The 24,908-nt window shown below is 46.5% G+C and overlaps 9 protein-coding genes across 9 annotated transcripts; 5 read left to right on the forward strand and 4 right to left on the reverse strand. All coding sequences in view use genetic code 12, as the record gives it.

The window, feature by feature from the left end:
* Positions 1–1,689: 1,689 nt before the first annotated feature.
* OFI1 (Ofi1p) lies at positions 1,690–3,585 on the forward strand (the record flags this gene model as incomplete). The annotated part of the gene is made up of 1 exon (XM_029036765.2): positions 1,690–3,585. The coding sequence occupies one exon, from the start codon at positions 1,690–1,692 to the stop codon at positions 3,583–3,585; it is 1,896 nt and encodes a 631-aa protein (XP_028888862.2).
* Positions 3,586–5,767: 2,182 nt separating this feature from the next.
* CJI96_0004513 (uncharacterized protein) lies at positions 5,768–7,189 on the forward strand (the record flags this gene model as incomplete). The annotated part of the gene is made up of 1 exon (XM_029036766.2): positions 5,768–7,189. The coding sequence occupies one exon, from the start codon at positions 5,768–5,770 to the stop codon at positions 7,187–7,189; it is 1,422 nt and encodes a 473-aa protein (XP_028888863.2).
* A 261-nt stretch (positions 7,190–7,450) lies between these two features.
* Positions 7,451–11,858, forward strand: KEM1 (chromatin-binding exonuclease XRN1; the record flags this gene model as incomplete). Its single annotated transcript, XM_029036767.2, has 2 exons — positions 7,451–7,454; positions 7,507–11,858. 2 exons carry the CDS (start codon positions 7,451–7,453, stop codon positions 11,856–11,858), a joined length of 4,356 nt encoding a protein of 1,451 aa, XP_028888864.2.
* A 127-nt stretch (positions 11,859–11,985) lies between these two features.
* Positions 11,986–12,383, reverse strand: COX19 (Cox19p; the record flags this gene model as incomplete). Its single annotated transcript, XM_029036768.1, has 2 exons — positions 11,986–12,320; positions 12,365–12,383. 2 exons carry the CDS (start codon positions 12,381–12,383, stop codon positions 11,986–11,988), a joined length of 354 nt encoding a protein of 117 aa, XP_028888865.1.
* Positions 12,384–13,447: 1,064 nt separating this feature from the next.
* Positions 13,448–14,824, forward strand: CJI96_0004516 (uncharacterized protein; the record flags this gene model as incomplete). The annotated part of the gene is made up of 1 exon (XM_029036769.2): positions 13,448–14,824. The coding sequence occupies one exon, from the start codon at positions 13,448–13,450 to the stop codon at positions 14,822–14,824; it is 1,377 nt and encodes a 458-aa protein (XP_028888866.2).
* Positions 14,825–17,011: 2,187 nt separating this feature from the next.
* AGC1 (citrin) lies at positions 17,012–19,156 on the forward strand (the record flags this gene model as incomplete). The annotated part of the gene is made up of 1 exon (XM_029036770.2): positions 17,012–19,156. The coding sequence occupies one exon, from the start codon at positions 17,012–17,014 to the stop codon at positions 19,154–19,156; it is 2,145 nt and encodes a 714-aa protein (XP_028888867.1).
* Positions 19,157–19,299: 143 nt separating this feature from the next.
* On the reverse strand, positions 19,300–20,598 carry CJI96_0004518 (uncharacterized protein; the record flags this gene model as incomplete). The annotated part of the gene is made up of 1 exon (XM_029036771.2): positions 19,300–20,598. The coding sequence occupies one exon, from the start codon at positions 20,596–20,598 to the stop codon at positions 19,300–19,302; it is 1,299 nt and encodes a 432-aa protein (XP_028888868.1).
* A 607-nt stretch (positions 20,599–21,205) lies between these two features.
* On the reverse strand, positions 21,206–22,012 carry CJI96_0004519 (uncharacterized protein; the record flags this gene model as incomplete). Its single annotated transcript, XM_029036772.2, has 1 exon — positions 21,206–22,012. The coding sequence occupies one exon, from the start codon at positions 22,010–22,012 to the stop codon at positions 21,206–21,208; it is 807 nt and encodes a 268-aa protein (XP_028888869.2).
* Positions 22,013–22,222: 210 nt separating this feature from the next.
* On the reverse strand, positions 22,223–23,603 carry NUP49 (FG-nucleoporin NUP49; the record flags this gene model as incomplete). The annotated part of the gene is made up of 3 exons (XM_054702213.1): positions 22,223–22,857; positions 23,094–23,327; positions 23,390–23,603. 3 exons carry the CDS (start codon positions 23,601–23,603, stop codon positions 22,223–22,225), a joined length of 1,083 nt encoding a protein of 360 aa, XP_054558188.1.
* Positions 23,604–24,908: the final 1,305 nt, after the last annotated feature.

The following is a 24,908-nucleotide window of genomic DNA, read 5'->3' on the forward strand; positions in this document are numbered from 1 at the left end:
GACTCGGAGTTGAAGTCCGGCCCAAGACCGACAAGCCATCGAAGGCAACAAATCGATGACCGTTGCAAAGAATTGGAAGAAGTCGAGAAACCAAAAGAAACGTGGATATCTACAGGCTTATTGTTGCCTCAACAACATCCTTTCTGTGATGCCGGAGATGCGGGTGAACAGGCCTAGGGCGTCTACAGAATAGCGAGTTTGCATGTGTTAAGCAAACAAAAGGAGAGCACGAGTGAGATTTGTATTTTTTGTGGTTAGGAATCCGGCGACCAGGATCGACTTTTTAGGGTGCGTAATGCAGCCATTGTCTTTGACTGAGCCATGCTTAAGCGAAGCAGAAGAAGCAATTGAGTGGAGTCAGATATGTTATTGTTTTGAATCAACAAGTTTAAGGCTCGAAAGGTTTTGTGGGCCCCCAATCGACCACGAATCCGGAAAAGAGCGGAATGTGCAATGGTGTATCCATAGCGTTGATGCAAGGCAGCGAAAAATGCATCGCGGCAGGAATGGGCACAGAAGACCCCTAAGCCGGGCGAATCCTGAGATTCTGAAAAACATTTGCCGCCAAAACCAGATCCGCTGAATCCACTGGTGAAATTGAAAGCCAAATATTCCGACGTTTTGTGCCACAACTATCAGGAAGCCCACTTGGTCTGAAGCGAATCCTGCAGGCAAAGCTGTCCTGAAGCATGGTCCGCATTACCAAAGAGGGGAGCACCGTCGAAACGAAGCTTGCTGATATGTTCAAAAGTTTTGCCAAGACTACCCAAAGTCAATTTCTAGCATATTATGTGACATGGGTTCAGCAAAGCAGATTAGCTGGATTGGTTTACTCATGTGTGCACGAGGATAGTCGTTATCAGTAGGATAAGCGCTCGGGAACGGGCCAGGAGATCGACAGGCCCTACTTGTTTTGCAATAGTGCCGTCCTGCAGCCAGGACGCGGCCGCCGCCCCACAGCCGCCAGCCGCCAGCAGTCACTAGTAAGATAATTCCTCAGTGCTCAACCAGACACAACTCGGCTTCCAGAAAGGCCCCAGCAGCATTCGCCACCTCGTTGTGTTGCCCAGCATCGGTTTTGGCGCCAAATTTCAATCGCATCCAAAACCGCCTGGGTCCCATGGCAATTTTGCCCGACCCCGTCTGATTGCTCCCGGGATCCCGCATGCACACCGCGGTGGCGCTAGCGGCTGAGCAAGCGAAAGGGCGAAAATGTCAGGATTCTGCTGCCTCTGGTATGGATACCCTGGGCTGCGTTAGTACAGGAGGTCGCGCACCACAAGTCAGGCGGGAGCCCTTCTTTTTTTTTTTTTTTTTCTCTCGGGCCTCCATCCCTCCCAGCAAATGCCTCTCGCCTGCAGAGACACCAAAAAAAAAATGGGCCCGCTTTTCTTTTGGTCCTGTCCTATTGCGTGAGGCCCTTCCCTCCCTCGCTTGCTTGGAAAGTGTATGGTCCGCACTTTTTTCTTTTATATATCTCCCTCTTGGTCCGGACCACTTGGGGTGAGAATTCGATTTTTTTCCATCGTCTCGTGCCACCCACGCTGACTTGTCACGCCTTCTGCGCTGGGTCCATTGTTTATCATTTATTAATATCAGGCTGTTCCTCATCGTTATCGTTCAAATTAACATACCCCTGCTCCGTATCCTTACCTGACTGTTTTCAATGCTACTAGTTGCTTCCACATCATGCCGCCTCTATCGTCGAGACTAAACATTCGAAACTTGGAAAACTCCGATCCCCAGATTGCTGACACTTCAAAGACTTCGTCCAACGGCTCCAGCGACTCAGAGGTGAAGAACTCGCTGTACCCAATCCATAAACGTAAGGAACTTTGCGGCAGAGAGCTGTCGAACGACGCCTCTAACGAAACGAGCGACTCTGACAAAGCTCTCCCCCACTCCGGTGCTCCCTCTGCTGTGCTGGACGAGCCAGCTCCGGCGGATGTTGATGCCCGAGGCTACGAGGAAGACGAGGAGAACGCTGACGAAGAAAACAGCACTAACAACCTCGTCAATAAGGACTCCAAGCCCACGAAGAAGGAAAAGAAGTTCTTCTGCAAGATCTGCAATCAGGGCTTCACCCGAAAACACAACATGGTATCGCATGAACTTATTCACCTGAGCTCGAAGCCTCATGTGTGTACGGTGTGTGACCTCTCCTTTAGACGGATCCATGATTTGAAGCGCCACGAGAAACTTCATCTGGGGGAGAAGCCCTTTCACTGTGAAAAGTGCAATCGCAGGTTCGCTCGTACTGATGCACTTACCCGCCACTTGAACTCGCCAAACGCTTGTCCTGGAAGACCTTCGCTGAGCCGGGCTTCTCTGAAGAGCAACGCTCATTCTGGCCAAGCGAAAACAGAATCGTCGGATTCAGCGGTGAAACCTTCGATTAAGTCATCTGGCTCGTTTTCGACGTCGCTGATTCCACCTGACGTGAACTCCTTGAAGGCTGCTACGTCGAATGAAACGACGCCGACAGAAATGAAATCGGGCTCTGACAATTCAGGCTCGATGAAAACACAGCCCTACACAGGCGCCACCAGGAGCCTCAGCGACTCGCTGGGCAGTCTTTCGGACACTATAAAGAATTCTAATTACGATTTGAACCGGTGGAGAGCTTACCAGCATCAGCAAGGCTCAGCCACACCGACCCACAAACTTCCATATAATACGACCACTACGACGACAACGACAACCACGACAACAGAGGGCAAGCTGCATGAGGAGAAGAATCTTTCGGGGGGAATGTATCACCGTGTTCGTCACCACAGCACACATGAAAACGATCAACTCCCTAATAACGAGTCCTTACCATACAATACTCAACCTCCTCCACACCATTACCACCATCATTACCATCATCATCATCATCATGACGACGAAAGATCATCTAATGAAGGCAACCTGTCCAACGCACCTGGACTGTGGAGCTTAGGCTCGGACCGTGAGTATCGTCCTGATGGTGGATATAGAAAACATGACGACTACTACCCCAAGGACATAAGAGTTCGGAGGGAATCTAGATCCTCTCCTCCTACACGGAGCGTCACATACAATCCAGCGCCCAATAAGTCTCCCTATGGTCCACAGGCTCCACCATCAACACAGCCTGCTCCACACCCACAAGCTTCTCAGTACATGATGCAACAGAGACCGCCGGAGAATCATTATAACCAGCAGTTTTACATTGTGTCGTATCAAGACGGGCCGCACGCTTCACCAATGGGCATGAGAGTTCCTTTCATGGGCAACAACCCAGGTCAATCGGAGGCTGCTCCTCCCTTGCCTGGCTGGAGCCCACAACACTCGAAGCCCGAGACGCCATTGGCGGGAGAGGGTCCTTCTGGGTCACAAAGCGATGGTTGGGTCTCGCGGCCGACGCTTCCGATGAGATCGGAGAAGTTTGTGCCCATAAGCAAGTATAATGATCTTGTCACATACACAAGTCAACTACAGGACTCGCTTGCTAGCATGGATAGCAGACTCAAGTTGTTGGAGGGAGGTAACAGCCAAGGCCAGAAGAGAGAGGAGCCATTAGAATCGGAGAAGCCCACCAAAAAGAAGAGCAAAGGGAATTAGACAGAGCACAGTCAGCCTGCATTTTTGCTGAACTTGTGTTCAAATTGCATTCGGAAGTAGCACGTTACGCTATAGGGTAAATACTGTAATATTATACAAGGTTAAGGGCTTTAAACGTAACCTTATCAGACTCCGTTGCGTTATTATGGGGGGAAGCAAGCATTCTGAGCGTTGTACAAATACAAGTTTAACACCTTGTGCAGCGGCTGGGTGACACTCCACGAAGACCCTAAGATGATCAATTTTTGGCGAGATTACGTTGAAGAGGTCATGGTAGTAGATGGATGACTATTCTATTCATCACTCTGGTAGACCACAGAAAGTTGAAGAAGTGGTGATTTTTCCATAGACTTCTACACAAAGTGAGGTACATACCTAACTTGAGCCCACATGCCTTCACCACAATAGGTTAGGAGCAAATGTCCCGGGGATTGCGTTATGAAGCCTCAACGGGATACGGTCCAGAAGGCTGTGGCAACAAACAGCAGCGGTTACACAGCCAGGGAGGCGGCGAATTGTATAGGAATCAAAGAGAAGTTAATGTGGCAGATTTTGGAAAATATTAGGTCATCCAGAGCACAACGATGCAATTAGAAAAGTAATACATTCTTAAAAAGCCGTGTGTAGAGGTTCACGATGAACAAGTGCAGTGGGCGTTGGCTGCAACAATAATGAAGGTGCTCCTAACAAAATATGCTGTGGCTAGGGGGTTACTTTGGTGCTGAACACTGGTCTTGATGGTTACAACCACTGCTCTTTATGCGTCTTGAACAGAAATGTGATTTGTGGCAATGAAGGGTGGATTCAAGCTGGAGGAGAGGAGTTGATTTAGCGACATACCTGAATTGCACCGATAGCCCAATGCTTGGGGGTGAAGATTTCGGGATTCAACGCTCCAATGAGAGCAAGATTTTTATGATTTTACAGTTCTCTGGATAATAGGTTCTTTTCCATAGTAGTTGCATTGAACAAATCATACAAATCATGGCCCTCTTTGGAGGACCATGGAACTCAGATACTATATATTGTATCCTTTTTCGCTACACTTGATGTAGGCAAAAAGGAAATTATATGGGCGATTAGAACCAGAAACCAGAAACGTGCAGCTGAAGTGAGTTTAGCATAAGGGTAGCTGACGAAATACAGAATACCTGAAAGCCGTTGTTATCTACATAAATGCTAGTAATAAGCAAGAACTTCATGGTGGGTGGAACAGAAATCTGCGATTGCAATGGATCAAGAGGAGAATTCTGAACCACTACATAGCGAACACACACAGAGGTATAGATATTTGCAGCGATAAAGTATAGAATTCCCTCATCTAAGAACGGAAAGAAAATGCATACTAGAAGAACAACATTCTAGCCAGCATGTTCTCTCCACTGTAGGTAGGTCATACAAGCGAGAGTAGTACTACCAACAAAATTATCAGTAACTAGCAGAGTAGCGCTAACGGTCACTCTGACAGTACCAGCTCAGTAACAAGCAGTTACTCTGACAGGGGCAGCAACAACACGTGACCTAATGTGAAATCCACCACTCAAACAAAATTCACACGTATGGTTGTTTCACCTTCGCTTCCTCCAAATCATGTCGCTTTGATGGTTCTTCTATTTGGTCCACTGCACCTTCAAGTGGCTGCAAATTGCATGAGCCAGAATGCGTGGACCCGGCACTCTGTGCAGGGTGATCTATCCACTGAAGAAGCCAGCCATTACGATAACTTCAGCAGAAACCTCGTCTAGAGATTCTCGTATAAAAACCCTGTCAATTGCCACATTTCATTTTCCGTTATCTCCACTTTTTCTTCTTTCTTCTCTTCTTTTCCCTTGGTTCAGCTCGCTGACCGAGTGCCTGGTGGGGGCAGCCACGAGTGCGAAAATGACCCACACTGTACAATCGCCCCTGGATTCAGGGATAGGCGATAAGACAGTGACAGATACCACTTTGGCAAAAGAACCTGGAAACGGTACTCACATTTTTCTTTTTTTCTTTTTGCCACCTTCCACCTTGTCCTTTACCTTGACACCCATACACCCGTTGGAGTTGCCAGAAAGACAAAGCACAATTACCTTGTACTTTTTTGCCTCCCTCGCAGATTATCGTCTGCCACCCCTTTAACTCCCTGTACGCCACCTTTGATACCTGAAACCTCACCACTACTTCTTCCCCAGAAATGAACATGTCTGCTTCCCTCGCAACTGACGAGGACTGGCTGATTATTTCATCGTCGTCAGACATCGACGAAGAGTCCCAGGTAGGGTCCGGTCACGCTTCAGAAGCAGAGAATGCCCCTAGGGTTTCTACTGATAACGCTACCATTGATAATGCTGCTGATACCACTGATGATGCGGACAAAATTGTTCCTGACGTTTCTGAGACAAACGTTTCTGACGTTCCTGACAGCTCTGTCAACACTTTGAAAGGCCACAGTGCGGTTCTCTCTTCTCCAGAGACTCCTGATTCAGGTGTAGGTGACGCTACTGTGGAGGACTCCGAGAAATCACTGGAGTCAAGCGTCACTCCGGAGTCGAAACCAGACGAAATTGGTGACGAGGAGAGTTCTCTGAATGAACAGAACCAGCAGGAATCGGCCCTTGTTGACTCCCCTACTCTCACTGCCTCGGACCCTGCTCCGAAGACGTCCTCCACAACTCCTTCACCACCACCCTCATGTTGCTCCTTCTCCTTTTGCAGAGCACTATCCGTCATTGACTCCAAGATTAGAAGTGCCTCTAGACTGCTCTATAGGGCCCTCTTTGCCGACTCCTTCTCGGCGCTCGACAAGAAGAGAAGAGATGTTCCCTTGGACATCTCCTTGTTCCAGCACGCCCGTTACTCCTTGTTGTCCGTGCTCAACCGCAACCAGGACCTCTTGTTGTATTACGCCATGGCGCTCGCTGTGTCGGTGCTTTCCGTGGCGGCGTTCCGCCCATCTACGCCAAAGCATGAGCCATCCTTGGGTGAAAAGCTAAATGCCTTGTGGACGGAATTTGCCTATGAGGAAACTGTGTCAGAGAAGCCCCATTACTTCTTGTTTGCTCGTGCAGATATCCCCAAGCGCCAGTTGAAGATCGTCAAAGTGTGGAATAATGCTGTGGAGAGCGCACCTGAAGTGTGGGCTGAGAGCTCCGAGGTGACTAAGCGCTTTTTGGAAGACAGCAGTGAGGTGACGAAACGCTTTTTGGAGGATAGTTCCGATCTCACTAAACGGTTCCTCGTAGGATCCGCTGCGTGGAGCAGGTCTCTGTGGGAGGAGTTGAGAAATCACCCCAACACTCAGCATCTCAAGACGATGTTGGAGACGGCAAAGGACAAAACCCTTGTGTTTGGAAACGAGCAGGCTCTTCCATTCATGAGAAAGGCAGCTTCGCAAGGCAGAAGCCACGCCGAAGCGTGGGCGTCCTACTCAACGGACGTTGCCAAAGTTTGGGCGAAGCAGGCGGACCTTGTGTCTCGTGAGATGCAACAAAGAGCAACGCTGCTCTGGAAGCAGGCAGTCGAAGAGGCTCCTGCCATGAAGGAAGCACTTGACGCCACAAGCAGGGACTTGTATAAGCGTTCTGTTTGTATGCTCGAGCAACGCATGCTATGCGAACAGTGAAGCAAGTCTCAACGAAACCCCCTCATGTCTTTCAATATTTTGATGTTGCCCCATATCTAATGTGTTGTCCTCATCAACGGTATAGGTGTAATGTTTTGCTAGAGATTGTGTTCTCAACTTCTCCTTCTCTATTTGGTTGCGAAAACGTTGTCCATTTCAGTGCTGGACCGAAATACAACCAGAAACGTGTCGTGCGCACACCACTATATTCAGGCGGTTGGAAGATTTCAACGTCGACACCAGTTCTACTATCCATACAAAATGGGTATGTCCAAACAGAAAATATTCAAGTGACATAATCTAAATACTAACCCCAGGTATTCCAAAGTTCTTCAGGTTCATCTCGGAAAGATGGCCGTTGATCTCCCAGTTGGTCGAAGGTGACCACGTCCCCGAGTTCGACAATTTGTACCTTGACATGAACTCGATTCTTCACACGTGTACGCATTCAAACGTACCCAGCTTAAGCAGAATGAGCGACGATCAGATATATGCCGCCATCTTCAATTACATTGACCATTTGTTCGATATCATCAAACCCAAAGAGGTGTTCTACATGGCCATCGACGGTGTGGCTCCAAGAGCTAAGATGAACCAGCAGCGTGCGAGAAGATTCAGAACGGCGTTTGAGGCAGAGGAAAATTTGAAGAAGGCCATTGAGTCTGGTGCAGAAATTCCCAAAGAGGATCCGTTTGACTCAAACGCCATCACGCCAGGTACAGAGTTCATGGCCAACTTGACAGACAATTTGAAGTATTTCATTCACAAGAAGATGACCGAGGACACTCGTTGGTCAAGCATCAAGGTGGTGCTTTCGGGCCATGAGGTACCTGGTGAAGGTGAGCACAAAATCATGCAGTTTATTCGAACCATGAAATCGCAGCCCAGCTATAACCCCAACTTGAGACACTGTATCTACGGTTTGGACGCCGACTTGATCATGTTGGGGATGGTGACGCACGACTCGCATTTCTCGTTATTGCGTGAAGAAGTGACGTTTGGCCCTGGGTCGCAAAATAAGAGTAATGACGTTCACGACCAAAAGTTTTTCTTGTTGCATTTGTCTTTGCTTAGAGAGTACTTGGCGTTGGAGTTCAAGGACTTGGAAAACAACATTTCGTTTGAGTACGACTTTGAGCGCGTCTTGGACGACTTCATTTTAATTATGTACGTCATTGGTAACGATTTCTTGCCCAATTTGCCCGATTTGCACATCAATAAGGGTGCGTTCCCGCTTTTGCTTGGAACATTCAAGCAGGCCATGCTTCATTCAGACGGCTACTTAAACGAGGGAGGTAAGATTAATTTCAAGAGATTTGGCACCTGGCTCGAGTACTTGTCAGAGTTCGAGTTGGAGAACTTTGAGAGACAGGACGTTGATGTCGACTGGTTCAACAAGAGGTTGGAAGAGATCTCTATCACCGGTGAGAGGAAGAGAGAGCGTTCTGGTAAATTGTTGGTTTTGAAAGATCAAAAGAAGCTAGTCTACCTTTTGAAGCCCTACTTGTTGGAAGTGGGCCAGCGTCCAATCAAGGAGCTTTTAGAGCTTGCAAACAACGAAGAATTACCTACGCTTCCTTTACCGAAAGATGAAGTGGAAAACCATATCGAATTTTTGAAACAATTCGCTTTGGAAGCAGGCTTCCTTATAGTGCACTCGAAGTCCAAGGATACTTACGAAGCTATTATTGACGTTGACGGCATCTCACCTTACGAAAGCCTTGAGGATTATGAAGAGAGAATTGCTGACTTGAAGAAGGTTATTAGGAAATACCAGTCGGCCAACATGTTTGCTACTGAAGAGTTGATGAAGGAGACTAAGGACTTGTATGATGAGAAGTTTATGGAATGGAAAGACAAATACTACAGAAACAAGTTGAAGTTCTCCATTCATGACAAGGAAAAGATGGTTGATTTGACAAGGCATTATTTGGAAGGTTTACAATGGGTGTTGTATTATTACTACAAAGGTTGCCGTTCTTGGAGTTGGTACTTCAGGTTTCACTATGCTCCAAGAATTTCCGACATTTCGATTGGTATAAAAGACATGTTGGAGAAGAACGAAACGGAGATTCAATTCGAGCAGTCGACTCCTTTCAAGCCATTCGAACAGCTTATGGCAGTCTTGCCTGCTAGATCACGCAAATTGATGCCTGATGTTTATAGACCTTTGATGACTGATGAGCATTCTCCAATTAAGGATTTCTACCCTCATGAAGTTGACATCGATCTCAACGGAAAGACTGCTTCGTGGGAAGCTGTTGTGTTGTTAGATTTTGTTGACGAGAAAAGACTTCTTGAGGCACTCAAGCCTATTGAAGCAAAGCTTCTGCCAGAAGAAGCCAGAAGAAATGGCCACGGCAAGGATATTATCTTTATTTTCAATCCTCAGAATGACTCGGTATACCCAACACCACTCCCGGGCTTCTTCCACGATATCGAACATGACAGGTGTTATGAGGAGCAGTTCGAGTTGCCTGATTTAGACCCTGACTTCAAGTTTACTCTACCAGAAGGGGCTAAACTAGGAAAAGAGCTCTTGGCCGGTTTTCCTACTCTCTATACTTTGCCGTTCACTTCTGAGTTATACTTGCTGGAGGTTAAGATCTTCAACTATCCATCCAGATCGGAGTCAATGAATCTTACCATTGATAACATTTGGAATGATATTTCGACGGAGCAATTTAGCCAAAGATTCTTGGGGAAGATTGTCTACAGTAATTGGCCGTTCTTGACAGAATCGAGAATCACTGAAGTTTGGGACGGAGAATACAAGTATGAGAAGATAAAGTCCGGCCAGACCCGGAAGTTTGTTTCCAATCAGCTTACTCCAGACGAACAAAGAGAGTTCAAACAAATGTCTTCAAGTCTTCGCGGTGAATATGCCAAGACCAAGGCCGTACACCTCGAAACCATTGAAGCAATTGTGTTTGTTCAACGTATCAAGGGAATGGTAAGAGCTCAGTCTGGTGCATATGTCAAAGCCTTTAGCAATGAGCTGGAGCCATATCCTATACAAATGATTGTTGAGAGCGTTGTGAACGAGGATGAAAGATTTGCAGTCAAGCCTCCGATGCCGATTGACGAGGAGTTCCCTGTCGGATTGCCTGTCGTATTTTTGGGAGCGTTTGCCTACGGCGCCCCTGCTACCGTTGCCGGCTATTCCGGAAATGATAAGATCAACATAAGAGTGGAGAAAATTCAGTCTCAGTTGGAACCAACAATTGGCAAGAAACGTGTCGAGATGGAAGCTCAAGAAATCAGGTACCTCACATCGTATGATGCAGCCAAGGTGCTTAAAATAAACGGGTTGTTCTTATCCAAGATCACTGGCGCTTACATGCTCAAAGACAAGAAGGGTGGGCGTACTAATGTGGGCTTGGAGATCAAGTTTGATGCCCGTCGTTTGAAGGTTTTGGGCTACACTAAGAAGAATGGAAGATTCTGGGAGTATTCTCCGTTGGCCATTGAATTGATCAAAGAATACCGAAGTAAATTTCCAAAGCTATTCAACAACCTCCTTAGTCTCAAGGACCGTCGTGACATGCCTCTTATCGACGAAGTGAGCAATGAGGAGGAAGTGAAAGAAGTGCGTAAGTGGTTGAAGCTGGTTAAGGCTGACATGATCCAGGTGTCTTTAGAGTCAGAGTCCTTGACGAAATTCAGTATTGCTGCAATCGAGGAGTACATGGAGGACTACATCAGCAAACCACTTCCCTTGTCAAATAAGGACATCAAGGGCGTGCCGAAGGAAGCCATCATCAACCCGAGCGCGTCATACCAGTTGTTGGGTAACCAAAGATACGACCTTGGGGACCGAGTGATCTACGTCCAGGATTCCGGTAAGGTTCCTAAATTGACCAAGGGTACTGTTGTGAGCATTACTGCTGTTGGCACCAAGACTTCTTTGGGGGTGGTGTTTGATAAGCCTCTTGTGAACGGTAACAATATGAACGGGAAGTTGAAGACGAATAGAGGTATGATTATAGATTCCTCACTTGTTTTGAACATCACCAATAGACAGTTGGTGTTCCACTCAAAGGCCTCCAAAACGAAAAAACCTTTGACTGATCAAGAAAAGGCTGCCAGAGCCAAGCAGGCTGAAGCTGCTAGATTGAAGAAGCTTGCTGAGGAAGAGAAGGCAAGAAAAGAACAATCCTCCAAGACAACGAATGAAATTCTTTCAATTCTCAGAAAGAATAAGGAGGTCGATGCGAACAATCTGGAGAAGACCGAGGAGAAGGCTGAAAAAGGCATTGAGCTCAACGAGGCCCCCTCACAAGATCCTAGTCGCGCTAGACAGATATACGGTCAGATTTATCAGAAGATCATGAGTGAAGGAGGGCTGGTGAATGGTAATGTGGCTGTACCGCCTACATTCAGCCAACGTCCGATTATAGCAGGCGGAGCGGTTCCCATTGTGCCTGGCGTCCCATTGCCCCCACAATACTTCCAGCAGCTACCACCTCCACAGCAGCCAATGCCAGCTCATTTGACCAGAAACGAACCCTCCGGCTCTTCAAACCAACATCGCCAAAACGGCCCTAGCAGTTCGCAAAGAGGTGGTCGTGGTGGTAGAGGCGGCAGAGGTGGCAGAGGTGGAGCCAGGGGCGGCAGAGGTAGAGGCCGTGGCGGCAGAGGAGAATCCTCAGCTCAGCAGAGCAGTTAATATCCTTATCCATAGTTTAGGTAACGAAAAGGAACGATTGAATACTTTGTAGCATAGCAACTACATCTATGTTATTGTTATCAAATTTGAAGTAGGCTATTTACATGAATCACGGTGCTAAGCACCACTAAGCTGAAGTCTTAGAGTTTTGCAGTTGTGAGCTTTCTTGACCTTTGCTGTGTTGATCAGCAGGTCCTGAAGTATCAGTTTTGGTTTCAGCGCTGTCTCCTGGGAGATTCACCAACCCAAGAGAGTCCCAGTCGGACTTTTCCATGAGCTGGTTGTCCATTCGACACTGAAGGTAGTTTTTAGCAAGAATTCTGCAGTTTGGAGCATTCTTGTTCTCCGTAAACTTCATACACTTGAGGTACTCCATCATTTGGTTTTTGCAATCACCGTAGTGGTCCAAAGGGAAAGCGCCTCTTTCGGGCGGAGTTGGCGTCCAACCTCTGAAGTTTCCACCTGATGTTAGTGAGCTCGAAGGATCAGATAGCAATTCGACATACCTGGAGCGCCGCTAGCCATTGTTTTAGATTACGTTTCAAAAGAGTTAAAGTAGATAGAAGAAATCGGGCCACCGGTCACGTGTGGCAACAGAAATAGCGGTTGAGTAGAAAGTTGATATGGAGAAAGGAAACAAATAAAAAAGAATAGAAAATAAGATAAGACATGGTTGATGGATGAGGAGACGAAGGGGAAAAAAATGTTGCATTACCGGATTGTCAGTATCTCTTGTTGGGTGGGTGCTAATTGCAATTTTAGCAGCAACAATCCATTTGTGTGCGATACTAGTAACGTTGAGAGCCTTCGAAAGTAAGCTGGACTAAAGCCCAACACTCTGACTTCAAACAATCAAAAGTATACGTACACAATTTTTTTTGGAACGAATACGTATAGAAATTTACCTCAGATTTCAATCTACCAAAGCGGGCAATTTTTGCAATACCATATCATCAAAATAGCTCCTCGCATGTGGCTGCAAAATGATTTGAAATTCTACACGATACATCAGTTGGCGTCGTCCAATTTGAAATCTTAAGAGGAAGAGGGATCCTTTAGCTATGGCCGCTAGCGTACACTCAGAATGGCTTACGCTATGTAATTTCCATCCAAGAAATATCTGGGATTGCGAGTATCACAATCAAAGGTTCATTGAGAATTACCCTCGCTAGCGAATGGTTTCTTGCAATTGGAAGATACAATGTTGTCTGAACAAGTACTAATCTTGTAGCCAGCACAGCTTCTTTGGCTGATTCTGCTTTTGGTAGCTCATCAACACGCTGCCAACTTACCTGAGTACTTCCTTCTTTCCCTCTGATCTCCTCCTTTCCGAAAACCATCTAAACTCCTTCCAAAATATTCTAGAACAATAATTTGGGAAAGCCTAACCAAAAAGCGTGGCTGAATCTTTGCAATTGCCTTTATCTCTCTCGTACGACTTTCCCTTCTGATCACAGCTTCTCTGCTTACTTACCCTAAATGGATGGCTGCGAAAAGTAACTCCAAACACGACAGAAGCCTATAAAAGGCCAAGCTGTCCCCAGTTCCTAGGATTTTTCTCTCTATTACCTCTTCTTCTTACAGTGACTATGAACTTCTTTCAGAAATCCAAGTCGCTTTCCACCACCAGTGTTACCACTCCTGCAACAAACGCAGGTCTCTTTGCTTGTGGCCCTCACCTTGCGAAAAAGGCCCAGCTGTTAAAAATTCCAGGAAGCTCTCCCACGACCAGGGTATCTCCAGAATTAGCAGATACTGTGGCCGCTCCACAATATTTTAGGCTCCCTCAAAAGGCGGGCCCTAAGAAATTGTTCGCCTGTTTGGACACAAGAGCCAACATGGTACCGAAATTTCTCAAAACCTCTAAGTACGTTCTCCACGAGTGTGGGCAAGTCATGAAGATGTTCTTTGGTGACATTGATCTTGATACGCTCAGTATGCTGACTGGAGGACCTCCTCTTTCACCCCAAACAACTTCAAGCACGTCTACCAGCACCTCTTCAATTTCCAGTGCTTGTCGAAACTCAAAGGAGATATTGTCTACTCCACAACGTGTGGATCTCACCTTTACAAGCAAGTTGGCTAATACCGAGCTAGCCTCCCCTTTGCTCTACAAAAAGAGCAGAAGCCAACTTGCCGACCTCGAACCCTTTGTACCATCTAAACCACAAAATCCCAAAGTGACTTTTTTTGAAGACACTTCAGATCCTCTTTTCAGGCGATCTTTCCCTAGGAGCATACTCAAGGTGCCAAACCAGGATGTCGCTTCCTTCGAGCCGTACAAATGGCAGAATGTCACATTTGCTGGCTTCTCCAGGCTTGTACAGAAGACATTTACGGCAGTTGATGAGGATTCTCCTTCTGAAAACGCTCTCAATTCCTTATTGGGATCTCTTTACTCTGTACTTGAAAATGAAGTCATCTTCAAGGTCAAAGATAACTATGTCGACTACGGCAGCCGCTTTACCGCCTTGAGAAGCTCAATCTCATCGATTCATGCCAATCTTCGTGGTTTGGCCAACGAGTTGGAATGTATCAATGACGACCATGAAAGCGGAATCAAAGTGACGTCAAGACTCGAGAGTTTTCATGAAAGATTGGCTTTGGCGAATAAGCGCTACCATTCGGTTTCGTCTAAGCTTACTGCCTCTTCTGAAGGTGCAAAGAAGACACAAACACAAATTCTTTCTGACTTTGACGAGTGCAAAAGACTTTGCAACCTCGTGCACAAACACCAGGCTGAGGTACTTGGCGACCGGTACTTGAACACTGCCTTTCCTCATATCAAGCTCTTTAGTAAGAACACGGCATTCATTCGTCGTTTCAAGCCAGCTGCTTTTACTAAGAGCCACGTTGACCAATTATGTGATAGCGATTTCTCCCTCCATAGAACCAAGGTGTTGATGAAGTCGCTTAAAAGTGTCTCTCAGAGACTCCAGAGGCAAGTCATTTTGGCTGCCGTTTGATATAGATTTACAAAGTAGAATTAATTGCATTTTAGAAAAAGAATTTGTATTGATTCCTGACACTGTAGATAATAACTTGTACATCCATTCATTAGGTGTCGTAAGTTTATGCCTGCTTGGTAATCTTGATGAGTTGCAATCATCATCTGATTTTTCCGAACATCAAAGACCCAGACCAGCATCCAAGTACTCCAAGACAGAAGTTCTATAACAAATTCGATTTCTGACAAACAATGGAGATTAGCTGATTAAGCCGGGCCACAGGGCGACTTCTCTTTATGAAGCATGTGCTATACTGCAATACCCATCTGTAGAAGTAGCCATTTATCCAGACTGGATTTACTCTCAAACTTAGTAGCGGATATGAAACTTCACAAATCGTGATATGAATGCACCAAACGTGCTGAAGCCGGCTTGATCCAAATAATAGTACGGCAGCTCATTTCATCATCAAAATAGTTGCCTGGGACAGATTTGATACCTATCGCACTTGAAGGATTAACTGACAATGCAATCCTAAGCATAATCATAAACCTATGTGAATCTCATCAAGGGTGATCCGAAGGCTATCCAGTGATTTGTCATTTCAGAATCGTAATAAGACGCTTAACGTGAAAGTACAAAAGCACAGTAGATAACTCAGTGTCGACAATTCTAAGCTCAAATACCAAAGACGGCAGCAGAATCTCCTGGCTTACACAAAATGACGAAATTCTCTGTGTAATCTACACCTGAATGTCATAGTTTATTTGTCGCTGATCCATAGACCAAGGAGGTAAATCAAGAGCCCAATGATGTCAGACAGACTTCTTGAAAAACCATTGCTCGTATCAAGACAAACCCTGTCCAAAAAAGCCAACTAGTGATCTCTATTTCCATCGAAGATTCAGTAGGTGCCGCTTTTGGCAATCGAGGCAAGCAACCAATTGCACCCCAAGTTTTACTAGCACTAATCTACATGTGATCAGTCACTACATCACTGTATGCTATGTCCAGTCGAGCTACGAAGCCAACCTTTAGTGTTTTGAGTAGCCGTCACTTCTTGAATGGAATGGCTGCAAAATACCTTTTCTGGGGGAAGGGCACTCCTCCAGCATTGATGCACACACCGACTATGCCACCACAAAGTATGTATGGCAGAGTTCTAGCTACCCAAAAGACCAAAAACTATATCAAAAAAAAAAGAATACTTTTGGGTTTTGGGGAAATTGATGGAGGGTATGTTGTGCTGGGGTCGGCTGGTGCACGGGTGTTTTGGCCAGCCTCAACAAACCAACAGTTGGCCAGTCACTGGCGTCCTGCATATAAGATGGCGGCCTCCTACCGGCTGTGGCTACTGGATTGAGCGCTCGGCAGGACGCCAAAAAGAAGCGTGCCAAAAAAAATAAACGAGCAAAACCCAGAAACGCTGCGCGCGAATCCTATTTCCCCCCCGGCCAATGGCGGGTGGTGGGCCCCCTCTCGGATGGGCGGAACCCGCCTCGGGTCTTGTGACAACGTTAATGCCGAGGCGAAAAAACGGTGCTCCAGGCTCTGGAGTTAAAACACGCTGGAGGGATTTTAAAACATGAACCGGGAGAACCCCAAGGTTCTCCCCTGGGCTTTGCCTGTGACTCACGAGTCACAAAACACCGAGGCACGACTTTTCGCACACTAGCTTTGTGCCCCAGATTCTGGCTGCGAAAAGCCGTGCTGAGGGATTTCGACAGTGGAGTAGCAGCAGGCGACAAAGTCGAAGAAACAGTCGAAAAAGTAGAAAAATCTCGTTCTTCCTCTGAGTGGAAATGTCGTTTCCCTACTTTTTCTCTTTCCAGCCGGCTGGGCCCGTTTTCTCCAAGCATAGCACCTCACACAGTTATGCCCGCTAATGCGGAGACGCCCAATGAACTTTTTCACGTCTCTGCGACTTTTTCCGTATACCGAAGAAAGCCTTCTCGGTTGAGTCTTGAGAAGAAAAAAAAAAGGAAACAAACGTCCTCCGCAGAGTCGAAACTCTACATCTTTATATATATATTTTTTTTTTCCTTTTGGTTTATTTCATAGACCGGATCACCTCCAGATCCGTTTCTTGTTTGTGCCTCGTTTTCCATTTCCCTGTTCTTCTAGTTACTAGCAGTTTGTACTAGTATACTCGAGTGTTTCAATCTTCAGCCCACTGGCACAAAGTTTTTCCACCGTTCCCATACCATGTCGTTGAAAGCCAGGGAGATCTTCGACCAGTTTGCGTCGTTCGACCCCGTGTCCAACAAGAAGTTCCTCTCGTTGCCCGAGTTCGTGTCGATTTTGGCGCCTTTCCCCAACGACATCTCTCCACTGTCGTACTCGTTGCTTTACTTGATTGCAGACAGAAACAAGAAGGGCTATGTGGACGAAGACGACTTCGTGCACTTCACCACGACGTTGACCCAGAAGGACGGTGAGTTCAAGTTGTTGTTCAACTTGTTGGCCAATGACGACAAGAAGTTGACCTACGACCGCTGCATCGACATGTTGACCGCCCTCAACAAGGCCGCAGACCCAAATTATCAGCCCAAGAGGTTTAAGGCCAACTGGGCGTACTTGGAGCGCTTTTTCGCTCCCAACGGCGAGATCAACTTCCAGGATTTCGTGTCGTTGGTCAATTACTTGCCTGTGACGAAGTTGATTGGTGGTTTTGAGGTGAGAGCCGGCAGAGGCGGCGTTATCTCCAAGGACGACTTTTACCACTTGTTGCAGACCAACTTGAGCCATAAGTTGTCGGTGAAATTGCGCAAGAACTTGGCCTCGTTGCCCGAATTCTTCAACCAGGACACCTTCACCCTTCTGAACGTGTTGTTCGTGTACAATTGCTTGAACAAGCTCGATTTGATCAACGAGGTCATTGCCAACACCCCTCCAACTACAAAGGACAAGGCGGATATCTTGATCAACAAGGTGGACTTGTACAACCACTTGAACGACCACCTCTTGAAGTCGCTGAACTTCAAGCCCATCACCACCGTGGAGATCGACTTGTTGTTCTACTTGATCAACAGAAATGAAGAAACTATCCCCAGAAGAGAGTTGATCTCCTTCTTGAACCCCAACTACCTCAATAACGAGCCTACCTTGTACTCGATCTTCGACCACCCTGCAGCCCAGCCCGTCAAGGATGACAACTTCTCCTTGTGGCCGATCTTCGACTCCTTGTACTCGTTCTTCTTGGGCTCAATAGCAGGGTGTATTGGTGCCACTGTGGTGTACCCTATAGACTTGGTCAAGACAAGAATGCAGGCCCAGAAACACAAGGCACTTTATGACAACTCTTTCGACTGTTTTAAGAAGATTCTTAGAAAAGAGGGTTTCAAGGGCTTGTACTCCGGTTTGGCTGCCCAATTGGTTGGTGTGGCTCCTGAAAAGGCCATCAAGTTGACCGTCAATGACTTGGTCCGTGGAATTGGCTCTAATGACGATGGCTCCATCACCATGGGCTGGGAAATCGCCGCGGGCTCGTCTGCTGGTGCCTGTCAAGTCATCTTCACTAATCCTTTGGAAATCGTGAAGATTAGATTGCAAATGCAGGGCGGCAAAGCCAAGGAGTTGAAACCAGGTGAAATTCCTCACAAGAGATTGACTGCCGCTCAGATCATCAGACAATTGGGTTTGAAAGGTCTCTATAAGGGTGCCAGCGCCTGTTTGTTGAGAGACGTGCCCTTCTCGGCCATTTACTTCCCCACCTACGCCAACATCAAGTACCACTTGTTCAACTACGACCCTAACGACCCTAATAAGAGACACTCGCTCAATACATGGCAGTTGTTGCTTTCGGGTGCTTTGGCAGGCGCCCCAGCGGCTTTCTTCACCACTCCAGCCGATGTCATCAAGACGAGGTTGCAGGTTGAGGCCAAGCAGGGCGAAGTCAAATATAGAGGCATTTTCCATGCATTTGGTCTCATATTGAAGGAAGAGGGAGTCTCTGCGTTCTTCAAGGGTTCCTTGGCCAGAGTGTTCAGATCGTCGCCTCAATTCGGTTTCACCTTGGCCTCCTACGAGTTGTTGCAGAGATTATTCCCCTTGCATCCCGTTAACACAAGAGAATCCAACTTCAAGGCCATCTCGGGCTACCCCGGCGTGTACAACTTGACTAATGAGCAAGTTTACGGCCAGCAGCTGAGAATAATGTACCTCAATCAGGATAAGTTGTTCCAGCAGCACGGCTTGGCAGCTCCAGGTAAGGACTTGAGCAACGCATTGATCAAGTTGCCTGCTGACTATGTGTACAAGTCGCTGGATGCGGTGAAGTTGTTATTAGACCTTGACTACAAGTTTGGCAATTTCGACTACAACTCGTACTCACGCTTCATCAAACATTAATTATGTGCCATGACTTCCAATCCCCGTGAATATCACGATATCTATTTCCCCTTGTTTTTTATATGTCATTCAGAATACAAAGGATAGAACTTGGTTATGCTGTAGCTTTTCCATCTGTATCCCAACCTGTGCAAACATGCAAATTATCGGAACAACCATGTGTCCGAGCTCAGCGATAAATAAATTGCGCTGTTCTCGTCAAATAACACTCTGTGCTCTCCCGCAAGCTTTTGCGATGCAAACGCTCTTGATGTGCATCTCGCAGAGTGTCGTCTCTCGAGATCAATCACCAAGAAATGACCACTATCTTCTTCAACTACCAAAACCCCCTTGTGTAAGAAGCAGATGGGTCTTGCCTTGTTGTGATTTTCGATTGGCAACAGTATGATGATTCCATTCCAAGCTTGCAGCGACAACTTGAATTCCCTGATTTCGACAGAACTCCTTGTTACTATAGCGAAAATCATTATATCGGAGTGAGAGGTTGACTTCATTCTGAAGTGATAGATGGGCGCTTCCTTGAGGTACAACGTAAGCATACCGCCATGTTGTTTCACGATTTTTAAAGACAGCGAATGAATGAATGATACAAGATCACCATCAGCGATGGCGTCTCGGGGCAAGTCGTTGCCTAAACCAATGGCTAATCTCTTTGTGCTCAAGTCTTTCACAGAATTCAGCAATGCCGCCGTTTCGATTTTCAAAATAGCATCAGAGACGAAGAAGTACGTATGCGTTTCCGAGAACGCAAACGTCTCAAAAGTGTTTATTTTTTCCAGCTGCTTGTCTCCATGTTTGTCAATGAAGTTGTACGGATCACGCAGCATTGTCAAAAAATCTTGATCCAATTCAGTGAGTTCTCCATAATGGTTCACGCACTGAAACTGTTGATGTCCACCACAGAATATCAAGTCATAACTTGGAGTCTTGAAGCCACTTAAAAGAACGCTAGGGGTGTTGGTCGTGTAACGATGGAGAAGTCCATTCTTCTTAAGTGGCAACTTGGCAGTTCCAACACTTCTCGTCAGCGGCTTGAAGTAGATGAATTCGCAAGGTTTGTTCATCAGGTCGGCCGGGTAAGGCCATAGCGATACGTCACGCATTATTTGCTTGCTGCAACTCTTGAGAAAGGACAACATCCACTGGAAATACAGCATCTGGACAGCCCCAAGCTTCAATGACGTGAGTAAGTTTTCGGGATATCGCGGTAGCATATGTAGATGCTTGTTTAGTTGGAGCGCCTTATCCCGACTTTCGGCATCCTCTTTCTCCTTTTTTGCCGTCGAGAACTTCTCTCTTCTCAAGTCGGCTTGTACCGCATTGTTTGAGTACTGTGAGTTGAAAGTGCTATCACCATTAGTCACGGCGAAATATCGTTTCTTCTCTGAGTCGTAGACGAATCCAGGAAACACCGACACTGATGGCAGATTTGGGTTGGCCATTCAGTGCAAGTCTTAAGTTGAGGAGGACAGTGATATGCAAAGATTTGTTATTAACTGAGGACCTGTGAAGGGCTGAATGTTTGGAGAGGATCGTTTGAAGGGAGTTAGCATGGGGGAAATCAAAAGACCCATACCGGTGCGAAGTGAGGCACTTTAGGAAGGACGACAGAAGCTTGACGAGAAGGGCAATGGAAATGGCACATCCTTGCGTAATAAGGGTTGTAAATGAGAATTTTGAATGATTGTATTTTTCGGTTTTTTGAAGACTCTGCAAGCCCTCATTTTAAGGCTGTTCTGGTGAATTGTCATGGAAATACCATCTCCTAGCAATTTCGCAGCCAATTCAAGAGAACCTAGACAAAGGCGTAGAATAACGCAAAACGGCCTTAATTTTCTGTGAACAGCGATCATTAAGGTACCACGATCGACTAACGACCACGATCACAAATATCACCAGCTAAATCTCAAAAATTGAGTGGATGACCAAAATGCTCTCGCCAATTAGTTCTAGTCAAAATACCTCTACGAGGAAAAATTAGCCGGAAACCTTCACGACGCCCTAGCATCAATGGACAAACTCGAATTTTCAAGCTGCTTTCCAACCCATCTAGTCGTAGTCGTAGTCGTATTCAGTGTAGGACTCAGCGGAGGCTCTCGAAACCACCTTCTTCACGTGCTCAGCGTTCCTCTTCTCCAAGAGCTTCGCCTCAAACCCATTTGATCTGTCCACTCCATCCCAAAAGCATCCTGCAGGGATCTTGAAACGATTGCTAGGGTTCATTCCTTTGTTGTACGTTGGTCTCGTGGACTTATACCGCTCACTTGCATTTACAGTGTCAGTAGAATTCGCTAGCGGGTCGTCAAACCGTTGCTTCTGCGACATGTGACTCACATAGGCTGCATCGGATGTCGATACGTCAAAGCGGGACGCCAGCGCAAGTTTCGCCTGAAACTCTGCCTCTCGTAGTCTCTCCATATCAGACTGATTGACTTTGCGCTGTCTTTCTTTTTCTGCCTTTTCCTTAGCCTCTTTTTCAGCTCGTAGCTCTGCAGTGCGCTTTTCTATGTCGACAATCCGTCCCGATGAGTCTCTGTAAACTGTGGCGGCCATATTTTCCTCCTTCGCAGAAACTGCCGGAGGCCTCTTATTTGTACTGGCATTAGAAACATGGTCAATCTTCTCGCCTGTATCAATCTTCTTAAATCCTTTGTTTTCTCTAATTGGTGCCCCCAATGCAATTGTTGGCGCCGACTCTTCATCAGACTCTGGATTGACGTCATCCGTTTTCGAGATGGTCGGAAGAGAAGACTGTTCTACAACAACCGAAGCCTGTTGGTGTTTGGGTTTCTTCTTTTTCCTCTTCTTTTCCGGTCCTTCACCAAGGTATTTGGCGAGATAGTCTGCTCTTGACATTAATTGTGATGGAGTTGTATTTGAGGATTTACGCAGGATTATCACGAAGATTTATATAGTACATACAGTTGGTTACTGTGAGGGTAAAATGAGAATTGTGCAAAGCCAAGGCAACGTGTGCAGGAAGCCAGCAGTCACCTGTATTATAGTGAGTCGGCAGCTACCTTAACCTAAACCCAAACCTTGCCTACTCGGGCGGCAAACCTGATTTCAGCGCCTTAGTTGGTTCACCTCACTGTGGACTTGTGCTAGAGTTTCACAGAGCTCCATGAAAACAAGGTACTGACTTTTAACAACCTCTACAACGTCATTTATGCTGCCCATGGAATCATTGGCCGACTTTTGCAACCCATTAATTGCGTCTTCACTCTCCTTTATCACGCTTTCGTAGCTTTCCATTACCTCTTTATAATGCTTGATTTTTTTCACAAAAAATTCGTTTAACTGGAATGATGAGGACAACTTTGTGCCTGGAGTAGATAGCTGAATTATTAGTTGCATGATGTTACCGATGTCCTCGGTGAGCTCGTCATTCACAGATTTCAAAGCCCTCAACAGGTTGCTATCGCCCTTCAAGGCCTGTTTGATGGTAGATATCTTTGTATGCAAATAACTGACGTCGGAGTCCAACGATTTCACTAATTGATTGTGTTTGGGAAGATCGGCATTAAGGGTCGTTGCTATGAGATGCTGCGTGCTGATATAGTGGTCGAACTCTTGTAATTCTTTCTTGATTTCAGGCGGGAGGTCACCAAATCTTGTCATGGCAGTCAACTGTGTGGCCGGCTGAGTTTGCTGCTGTTGCTGTGGTTGGTTCTGCTGCTGCAGACCACCAAAAAGACCACCTGACGTTGTGTTGGAGGAAACAACCCACCTCCCGTGTTGGTCGAGCCACCAAAGAGGCCGCCAGTATTTGCAGAATTTCCAGTATTAGAAGACTGGTTGAAGAGTCCGCCTCCTGTAGATGTGGTGCCTGAGCCGCCAAAAAGTGGTTTTTGTGCTGTGGTCGATTGATTGCTGGAACCGAAAAGGCCCCCTGAGGAAGCTGCAGGCTTCAGGCCAAACAATCCAGTGGACGTACCACCAGAAGTGCTGGCAGTATTGTTTGCACCAAAGAGACTACCGCCTTGCTGGTTTTGCTGACCCTGTTGCTGATTTTGTTGTCCTAAAGAGCTGCCAAAAAGGCCACCTCCAGTGGTTGTGCTAGCACCAGCAGGCTTCTGGCCAAAGAGAGAAGACCCTGAAGTGTTTGCGCCGAATCCCAGCGTTCCTGTGGCAGGCTTCTGACCAAAAGCCCTCCAGAAGTTGTCGAAGCCTGATTATTTTGGCCAAAGAGCCCCGTGGAGCCAGTATTCGAGGCGCCAAAGCCGGTAGTACCCGGCGTCGTGCCTAGGTTTTGGTTCTGGCCAAAAAGACCGCCAGTAGATGAGCTTTGTGTTCCACTTCCAAATAGACCTGAAGATTGAGGTTTCTGCTGCTGACCAAAAAGACCTCCAGAAGCTGTGTTTCCTGATGCGCCAAGGCCAGAGGATGGCTGCGAGGAGCCAAAGCTAAACGAGCTCGAGGCTGGTTTAGTGGAAGCGCCGAACATAGAGGAATTGGGGTGAGGTGAAAATAACTATGGCGGTGATGTTTGTTGTTGGAGTCAATTTTTTTAGTGAGTAGGTGGTAGCTTGTAGACAGGAATGCCATAGAATGGCTGCAAAATCCATGAAGATTTTGCTGAAAATGACGTTGTAGAAAGGAAAGAAGAGCGATTTCCAAGCTTTTGAGGATACCATGTAAAGGGGGGTTTAATTGATATCTTTTGGTTGTGTTCAGGATGCAATATGTGGAGAATGTGCAGACATCATCAAGTGAGAAGAGCAAAAGCAGGGACACAACCGACGGATAGCTTAGGGTCGAAAACAAAAGCATTTAAAGAATCTGATCTCTTCAGTGGCATAAAAGAGAAATTTTTTACTTTTATTAAAAATTCTTTCAATCTGAGGGGAAAATTGAAGCAGAAGCAAAAGAGGGTTGAGAACTGAGGACCATGCACCATCAGCAAACCTTGGCCTCGTTCGAAGGACATTGAGGCGCAAATGGCGCCCTTCATTAAAGACTCATCCGAGGCTGGCATTAATTCCCCCCACACCGTCTCACTTCCTATATCTAGCGAACAAGCGAAAGGTATACAGTGACCACATTAACAAGTTTGGCTAGAAAAACAGGGCCTTGAAATATTAACATGGATATCGGAGCTAGAGACATACATCACAACGTGGGATCAGTATCAATTTCCGCAATGCTTCCACAACTCTGCTTCATATCTCACAAGTACCGAGCAACCCGTTCCAGAGTCAGCAGAATAGACCACACTGCAGGGAAGCGGTTGAAACTTCCTGGACACACAAAATCAGGATGCAACTTTTTCGGGATAGACAGGATTCCCGTGCTGTCTTCGTTCCTGCAAGCCTATGATGTAGAACATATGGGAAAGAGCTACCAGAGAAGCGCATTTACCGAAGTGCAACAACAACGCTTTTTGACGGGAGATTCAACTTTCGAAGAAGGATAACTCAGCCAAACGGAAGTGCTAACATTTGATAAATGTAATTATCAAAACCCGAGTAAGAGGTATCATCCTCTCATTGGCATAATTGTCGCAAACCGATTTCGGGTATCTTGAACATATATCCGGGCTCCTTCTTCTCTAACCCCTTGCATGCAACCGAAACCCCACTGAGAAACGAACGTCGCTTATTTCTAACCCTTCTGCAGCTTTCTTGCGCTCTATACGCAAAATGGTGCCGTTCAACTTGGTGAAAAAACAAGCCGAATGAGGCCGTGCCACCGTTTGGCCGTATTTCGACCCAACTAGAAAGTGTATAAATGAGGGCTCTGTGCCCAGACA

Source organism: Candidozyma auris, chromosome 5 (genome assembly GCF_003013715.1).
Source record: "Candidozyma auris chromosome 5, complete sequence".
Classification (NCBI taxonomy): Eukaryota; Fungi; Ascomycota; class Pichiomycetes; order Serinales; family Metschnikowiaceae; genus Candidozyma; species Candidozyma auris.